The sequence below is a fragment of the Nothobranchius furzeri genome, chromosome 15 (genome assembly GCF_043380555.1).
Source record: "Nothobranchius furzeri strain GRZ-AD chromosome 15, NfurGRZ-RIMD1, whole genome shotgun sequence".
Taxonomy (NCBI): domain Eukaryota; kingdom Metazoa; phylum Chordata; class Actinopteri; order Cyprinodontiformes; family Nothobranchiidae; genus Nothobranchius; species Nothobranchius furzeri.
The window spans coordinates 58,491,614-58,499,984 of record NC_091755.1 but is presented as its reverse complement, the minus strand read 5'-3'; the positions used below and the strand labels follow the sequence as shown (position 1 = coordinate 58,499,984).

The following is an 8,371-nucleotide window of genomic DNA, read 5'->3' as shown; positions in this document are numbered from 1 at the left end:
AAGTATATTTTTGCGTGCGCGCGTGTGTCCTCCACATGTGCCCTAGCTTCATAATAACAATGTGCCGAGCTTCAGCACTCTGGCCTGCGCACGCCGATATGTTCCGTATTTGATCATTTTTAACGGTGTTGGAGAAATCTGAAGGTGGTGAGTCATTCTGGCAGATTGTAATTAACACCCTGTCTCATGCAGGTGTTCTGACATTGTAAACCTCACACACAGAACATCGTGGATGTAACTAAATAACAAGAAATGATTCCCATTCAGGCTATTGAGAGCGCGCTGAAGATCTGAAGTTCAGAGTGCGTCTGTCAGAGGTCAGACGTGTTCCAGCGGAACCACGGCTCACGGGTGCACAAGTGAGCACATCTGGGCTGGGCAGAAGGAATTTTACAACATTGGTTTAAATAGCGTGAGACGCGGTGACTTGAGCGGCGGTGCGCACACGCTGCTTTAACTCCGGCGCGCCGTCAGACTGAAGGCAGAAATGAACGCTGCCTCCACCGTGATAAAAACTTTTAAGAGGTTATTTTTCATTCAAGGTCAAATTAAGATATTAGCTTCTGGGATGAGTCGGGTCTGCTCCAGCCAGTGACTCCTCATGAACCTGACCACATCTCATGTTACTGCACTATTTGTTATTCCAGTCAGCGTGGCAGCGGATCGCAGATTCAGCCACACCATAAAACAGCAATAAGTCGGTCTGAGGTAAAAGTGAACATCATGGCTATATCTTGTCCCCTATTGACATTTGATTACGCACAAGTAGGTGATCAGCTCAGGTTTACGCAGAACAGAAGGAAGGAGAGCGCTCTGGCCGCACAGGTTAAACGTTCCTACTTTAAGAAAACCGTTAAATTGCATTGTTTATGTGCTACTTGGGCACTCTAAATATTTATTTAAAATGAAATCAAAGGAAATTGTAATGGTATCGAATGTTTATTAATTACTATTTAAAAAATGAAAGTGATGGGGAATTTTTTTAACCCTCTCTGTTTAGCTTGACATCTGATATATATATACATATATATATATATATATATGTATATATATATATATATATATATATATATATGTATATATATATGTATATATATATATATATATATATATATATATATATATATATATATATGTATATATATATATATATATATATATATATATATATATATATAGAGAGAGAGAGAGCCATGCCCCGATGTGGGGGCTGGGGGGTGTGTGTCGACATGGTCGGGACATAGAAGGGGGTGCGCGGCTAAATAAGTTTGGGAACCGCTGCTCTAAACCCACGTTCCAGTCATTTCTGTCCACAAATAAAATGCTCACTGTGTATCTTTGTACTTCTTCAGTCATGGGCGAATAAACACTCATATTTTCAGGATTTTCCTGAGGTATTCCTCTAGCTGCATGTCTGCTGCTAGACACCTTTGGCTCTCTTTTTACTTTGATGAGAGGGCAACAGTGATGCTGTTGACAAATTTAAAGCGTGCACTCTCCATCTCGTTCGACGGATGTTTAGAAAAGTGGCCTAGACTTTGGCCTTCCTTGCGAGCCTGTGTTTGTGGATCAACGATTTAAAGAAAAAAAGTGAAAAAGTCAAATAAATAAATGAAAGTATCTGTATTTGCTGTATTATTTTTCAAAGCCTTCCTTCCAGCCCCGAGCAGAGCTAAAAACAAGGCTTTAAGCTAAAATCAGCAGTGTGAATAATGGGAGGATGTGTCATGTTTCTGTTCATGTAACCTGCTCCTTTGTCCAAGAAGTAGGCGAGCAAGCAGCGCATGACCGCCTGATGACAGATGACCAGAACATTGCCCTGTCGCTCCAGCTCCATGATAACTGGCTCCAGTCGCTGAACCAGGTCCTGGTAAGACTGAGAGGGAGAAGAGTGAAACATATTTATCAGAACAAGCAGAACCTGTGAAATGTGACAGTCTAAACTAAAGAGAAAGGTCTCACCTCCCCTCCTGGGTAGCGATAATGATACTTGTCCTGCTCTCTCATGGCAAATTCCTCTGGGTACTTTTCCTCGATCATGCTATAGGTCATTTCCTCACACACACCCTGAAAACACAGAGAGGAACCAGTGAGACTTTTGACAGGTCTACTTTGTCTGTGTGTCTTATAGCCGTATACAAAAAAAACATACAGCATCGATTTCGTTAAGTATCTTCCACTGCTCATAGGGGACGTCCAGCTCCTCAGCTGTCTGAATGGTTCGCCTCAGCTGACTGGTCCAAACTTTAAGGTCCGACAGCTGGTGCTCATTCACGAAACCTTTCAGCGCTGTGGCAAACTATTACAGACAACAGCTGTCAGATGGGTTACAGATTACAGAGTCTGCATTTATGCAGCTCTTCATTTATTACAGGTTTATAAGCTTTACTTTTTGAAAAGTGTAACTTTATAATGTCATTTAAACTTGAATATGGAGGTCAAAGTGTTTACAGCTGTTAAACCCTTGTTTGCATCCTTCTTAAAAGAGATATAAGTTTTAGAATAACCTCTCATCTTTGAACATCTTAGGTGTGTTCTTGCTGTGTCGTTTCTCTAATTCCATGCTGTAGTTCTTTTTTAAAACACAGAGCAGTTTTGTTTACCTGTTTTCCCGCTAGGTTTCGTTTGTGGCTGCAAACTTCCTCAGGCTGACGCTGATAGTGGCGTCACTTCCTTCTCCGTTTATCCGCGGGCAGCAGAGGACGTAGTCGCCCTCTGCTGCCCGCTCTCCCCTCTCCGACGATGCAGTCCCATGCGCGGTCCAACGTGTAAACTCCATCGTCCCTGTTCATGGTCCCATGGGGAGGGGAGAGCGGGCAGCAGAGGGCGACAACATCCTCTGCTGCCCGTGATAAACGGAGAAGGAAGTGACGCCACCATCAGCGTCAGCCTGAGGAAGTTTGCAGCCGCAAACGAAGCGTAGCTGGAAAACAGGTAAACAAAACTGCTCTGTGTTTTAAAAAAGAACTACAGCATGGAACATCTCATCTTTCTGCAGAAGATGTAGGGTTCCATAAAGTGTTGAAGCACCTGCTTCCCTCTCTCTGACAGCTCAGAGTCACCTCCGATGCGTTCCTCCACGTTGTGTTGGCTCTCCCCGTGCCGGCAGAGGTAGATAGAGTGGGAATTGACGTGGATGTTCATGAGGTAATAGACGATCTTACTCTGGATGTAGTCCTGCACCTTGTTGACTAAGAAACGGCGGCCGACGTTGATGACTTGGATGAAGGACAGGTCTCTGTACGTCAGAGAGGAAATGTTACGGTTAACCAGACACATCGGCACCAACCAAGACACTGAAGATATTCTCAAGGATAAAGAAATCATATTTAGTACTTTCTGGGAAGTAAAATAAAAACTTAAGAGGAGACTGCATGATTAGTTTCTTCACAAGTAAACTAGAATTACAAAAAAATCTGATACAAATATTCTTTGCTGCATCCAAAAAGTGAAGTATAGTCTGAGTAGGACTTCTGACAAGAACAACACATGCATTTAAGCCAGTGAGCTCATATTCCCCCCTGCTGGACTGTTTATGCAACTACAAACATTTGTGACAAAACAAACCATCTTTCACCCCAGAACAGGAAAACAAACTAAGTCTAACAAGAGTTGTTACTTGTCTTGTTGGTCAGGATCTAAAGGTTGGTAGGTCACTTTGTAACACTCGATTCTCTTCAGGAAGTCATCCATGACGCTTTCTCTGTCCCTCTCAGGGTAATCTGGACTGGACACCTTCACTTCCTTTGTGAAAGAGATGTTTGCAGGAATAACTCAGCATGGATCTGCTCAATTCAAAAGAAAGGTTACATGAACACAGAAGGAAATGTTTTACCATAATATTTTCAGCGATGACGTCTGGATCGTCACATATTGACTCAACAAAAAACACCTGATGGAAAACAAAGTTCATAATCAGCTTTTCAATGCCTAAAGCTACAATGGCAAATCTGCACAACAAGCTAGCTTTTGCATGCCTCACAAGTACAGTTATAACATATTGTGAAGATTTAAAAACTAATAAAAGGGTTCGGTCACATTTATCTAAAAACCTCAGCCAATAACACGGCTTGGTCAGAAACCAACAATCGGACCATCCGGTTGTCTGTCTCACCCAACCACCGCACTTCTACATTTGTCTGGGTCCTCCATTCATTACACATTTGCACATTTTGCAACAGAGCACCTCTGGTGTGAGAGGTTCTCCGCTAAATAACATCAGAAAGGGCGAAACAGCCGGCTGCTACCACTCCAACTTTACTTCCAGAATCCCAAAAAGAAAAACTGCATTTGCAGTCGCAGAAAAAGAGATGTTTGGACCTCAAAAACTGCAACCAGTGTTTAGCTCTCTCTTGTTTAATAAGGCAATGCATGTTCCCATATCAGGACGATAATGCGGACAGGCGGGGTGAGAGGTCTTTAACCATGTCTGTGCTAACAAGCTTGCTTGTTTAGTAAATTTGCCATTGCAGCTTTAAACTTATGGTTGCAGAAAATAATAAAGTAATATTTATTTCAATTAGCTGAATTTGTCATGAATTAAAGCTGTAGTTTGTGTACCAGACCTTCGTTAAAACAGAGCTGAACTTCTGACCTTGTAGGCGTTATCCTGTGCAAACTTAAGGATGAGGTTCCTCCTCTCTCTCGTGGTGTTTGTGGCATCAAAAACCTGGCCAGCAACACGGAACATGTTACATAACTTATCAACAAACAATAGACATTGTTCCGTTTTTGTGTGTCCTTACGGCAATCTGACCTCCCTCCTCGCTCAGGTAGGTTTTGACGTCCTTCAGTGCTACAAGGGCACACTGTCTGAGGAAACAGAAAATGAAAGAAGCTGGATTTAAACTGGTCTATTAGGCATAGAAAATCTGGTAGTTAAACAAAAGGATAACATGTTGATCTACAATACTGTTCAAACATCTCGAGTCCCTTCAGGTTTCGTCATATTTTCATATTAAAGAACCAGATTTGGTTGCATTTTTAAAGAAATCTCAAGACAGATTTCTTCAAACTTTCTAACGTTACTGTTTGTCTTTGAACGCAGCTTTTTGTGTTACACTGATTTTCCATACAGTCTTTGTGACCGACCAGGTGGTGTGTGTCAGTGGAGAAAACTGGACATATGAGGACAAAAGAAAAACTGACAGGTCTGAAAACAACTTTTATCAAATTATAAGGATCAAAAAATGCATTCTTTGCTAAACTGTTTGGTTTGATTCATCCCTTGAGTTATGTGCTGTTTTAAGCTTAAATTCAAAAATTACCCTGAATGTGGTCAAGTGTTGGACTGAAAATGAGTAAAACTGTAAAGTTGTGGGGAACTTTTGGGGAGCATCTGATTTCTTAGATGCATAATATTTGAAAAACAAGAGGTGTCTCGGGATGTCTTGTTACTTTTGCTTAGCAGGAACAAATAGTATCTACAACACAAAAGGATTTCATGGAAATACATAAAAAGATACTTTCTTACTTTCTAATTTTCATTGCTTCTTCGTTGTCATGTCTGAAGAAGTCATAGGACTTGTATGACTTCACAGCATCCCTCCTATACACCCCAAGATTAAAGACTGCAGAAAGCCCAGAGAGGAAGACATGGAGGAGGATTAGGGTGTATGCTCATTTCAGCAGCATCCATCACACCAGTTTCACTGCATTCTTTAAGATTGACATCAACAAAGTCACACAGAAAGTGCAATAAGTGCTGCTGACTGTGGTCTCAAACATTTGGCCTTCAGCGCCAGATTTTAGCTGTGGTGTAGAAATGACCACTGTAAAAATGACTAAATGTGAGTGGCTGATAAATGATCACCTTCTAGCAAACATGTTGTTTATGCCTAAGTCAAAATGTTCTTTTTTGGGGGTAAAAATCAAGTTCCCACTGAACTAACCCTTCGTTGGCACTCCGATCCAGTTCAAGTAGCGCGTCAGCTTCTTGGACATGTAGGTCTTCCCCCGAGCAGGTAACCCAATCATCACTATCAGGGTTGGAGAATTGGTCATGTAGGAGGCCCAAGCTGCAGTTTAAACACAACCATGAAACACATACAATTATGCAAGATGGAAGTTTTTAAGCACGCCAGGATCCAAACATTACCCTCTGCAGGCTCTAAGGTACAACGGACAGGTGAGAATATTTTATAAACAAATGAGCAAATGCACACACAGTAACAGCAAGGTGTGTGAGGGTTATGTAATAACCTAAAGTCACCTCTGCATGTCCAGTTCACCTGTATGACGTTTCTCTTGTCTTGTGATTAATCTCTCTAATCTCTTCCTTAGCTCTGGACTGAGGCATCCCAGATCAAAGCTACAGTGGAACTTTGTTGGCTTGAACACTGAATGGAAAATATTTAGCTTTTTTTCTTTCCACCGTTCCTATCCAAATAAGGCTCTGGCAAGAACAAACTTGACTGTGGATTCGCAGAACAGAGCCCTGGTACCCAGAAATACTTTCATGTTGCATTTAAGGACAAGATCAAATTCCTTACTTAAATAAATGCAAAATAAGGAAAATTATTTGATCAAAGTCTGAGAGATAAGATAAAACAATGCTGAGATCCCAAACACGTTTTACAAGGTTTACTTATAGTACTAAGGCCCTGAGGCAGGGATCCTGTGGTGCGTGCATTTGTGAATAAAGTCACAGACTGTACAATAAACTAGTATCAACAGAAGATGAATTACAGCTGATATTTGACATGTTATTATTGTGTTACAACGTCCAATTCCTGTGAACTTTACAGCCCAATAGTTGTTAAAGGATGTGGTAAAGTTCAGTCATTAATAAAGGACATGTTAGCGGAATCAAACCTCAAAGAAAACTCACAGCACTTCTTCTCTTTGGTCCTCAGATCTGTTTTTTTGTTTTCAGCTGAGCTGTTTGAAACAGCTGCAGCGTTCTGCAGCCTGGCAGCCATGACGGGTCCGATCAGTGTCCTGCTGTCTGTCACTGCTGGTGTGGAGAGACAGGGAGCTCTGGCCACGGGGACGCTGCTAAAAGGTGACGGACGTGGACATGCCCTGAAAAAAGGGCAGATCAGAACAGTGAGCACACAGAGTTCAGATGATGTTAGATCGGTAAATATGTAAGATAGAATTTTCAAGAAAGAAATGTTGCTGATGGGAACAACATTCGCAAAAAAACACTCAACTTACAGGGGCTACCAACATTTTTTATTAAGTCACTTCAGTAAAAAATGTATTTGTTCCTTACTGATTGAGTTGCTATAGATTATAAATAGCTGTGTCCCAAAAGTCCACGTAATTAGAAACTTTGATTTTCTGACACCAAATCAATCTAACTCTTATGTTAAATATTGTTAGAAATAAAGACAATAAACCCAAAAAATAACCTATCACTGAATTATTAGTACAATAAAATACTAATTTCTCATGTATCTCAACGCTAAACTAACTAGCTAATCTAATAATGTGTCTTGTATCAAAATAACATTACCATAACTCGTTTTCAAGTGTATATAACAAGTATTAGTACAATAAAAACGTCAACCTCGTGTATATGAAAGCAGTGTTATGTTTCAAATTTCCTTCGTATAATAAGAAAAGCGAACGCGTGAATGTTAAAGTTGTGACAACCTGTTAAATATCGTACTGTTGCTACTGACGTGCCTCGACGACCTCTAAACTTGTGCTGTTAAAGGAATTATCGCATTAGGGAAGAAAAGGTTAAACAAAATCTGCAACGAACCCAAAACAATAAAGACGTACCAGGGACCCGCAGTCCCAGGTATGTCCGGGTTTTGTCCCCGCTTATTACAGAGATGCTATCGGTTGATCCTATGGGTTCATCTGACGTCTCCTTCCTCCTTTGAGTAGCCCCTGCAGGACTGCAGTACGCAGTCACTGCCGTAGGTGCGTGCGCATGCGTGGTGACGAAAGAGGAAGTGCCAGAACAGGCTGAATTCCAACATATAATAGAAGAAGGATAATGAACAGGAAGTACAAACAACAACAAATAAATAAATGAAATAAAAACAAACCCCAAACAGAATCAAAGTAAACAAATAAGCAAACAAATGAACAAATAGACAGATAATTAAAAAACATAAAAAAGTTATACCTTAGGAGATTTCTAACAGATCTAGTTCAACAATCATATGATTCAAATCCAGAGCTTGTTTTTTGTCAACAAATTTAACAGATGAGAAAAAGAGGCAGAGTTCTTTGTGAAAAGTAAAAAAATACGGCTTTGTTTTCAGAAAACGACATTTGTGAATGAAGAATTTGCCCATAATAATTATTACATTTAAAACATTTTCAAGCTTCTTTAGAGAACCAAACACAATATTAATTTCAGAAAATTCAAGTACGTTTGGGATCTTAGGGAAGAGCCAGTAGTGCACATCGT

At 40.6% G+C, this 8,371-nt stretch overlaps 1 protein-coding gene across 5 annotated transcripts in view; it reads right to left on the bottom strand.

Moving 5' to 3' along the window:
* LOC107391085 (6-phosphofructo-2-kinase/fructose-2,6-bisphosphatase 2) overlaps positions 1-7,861 on the bottom strand; it is a 20,121-nt gene extending 12,260 nt beyond the window's left edge. For 2 of the 5 annotated variants that reach the window (XM_015968139.3, XM_015968142.3), the window contains exons 1-12: positions 7,732-7,861; positions 6,830-7,023; positions 5,892-6,017; positions 5,474-5,570; positions 4,746-4,812; positions 4,595-4,669; positions 3,836-3,892; positions 3,620-3,744; positions 3,031-3,238; positions 2,153-2,299; positions 1,963-2,067; positions 1,747-1,876 (exon numbers count right to left, since the gene is read on the bottom strand). In XM_015968139.3, the coding sequence (XP_015823625.3) occupies positions 1,747-1,876; positions 1,963-2,067; positions 2,153-2,299; positions 3,031-3,238; positions 3,620-3,744; positions 3,836-3,892; positions 4,595-4,669; positions 4,746-4,812; positions 5,474-5,570; positions 5,892-6,017; positions 6,830-6,920 (1,228 nt within the window). In that variant the 5' untranslated portion in view covers positions 6,921-7,023; positions 7,732-7,861. Of the gene's footprint in view, positions 1-1,746; positions 1,877-1,962; positions 2,068-2,152; positions 2,300-3,030; positions 3,239-3,619; positions 3,786-3,835; positions 3,893-4,594; positions 4,670-4,745; positions 4,813-5,473; positions 5,571-5,891; positions 6,018-6,829; positions 7,024-7,599; positions 7,655-7,711 lie in introns of those variants that run through there. The other 3 variants (XM_015968140.3, XM_015968141.3, XM_054746001.2) reach the window with 3 other exon arrangements.
* Between the last annotated feature and the right edge of the window lie 510 nt (positions 7,862-8,371).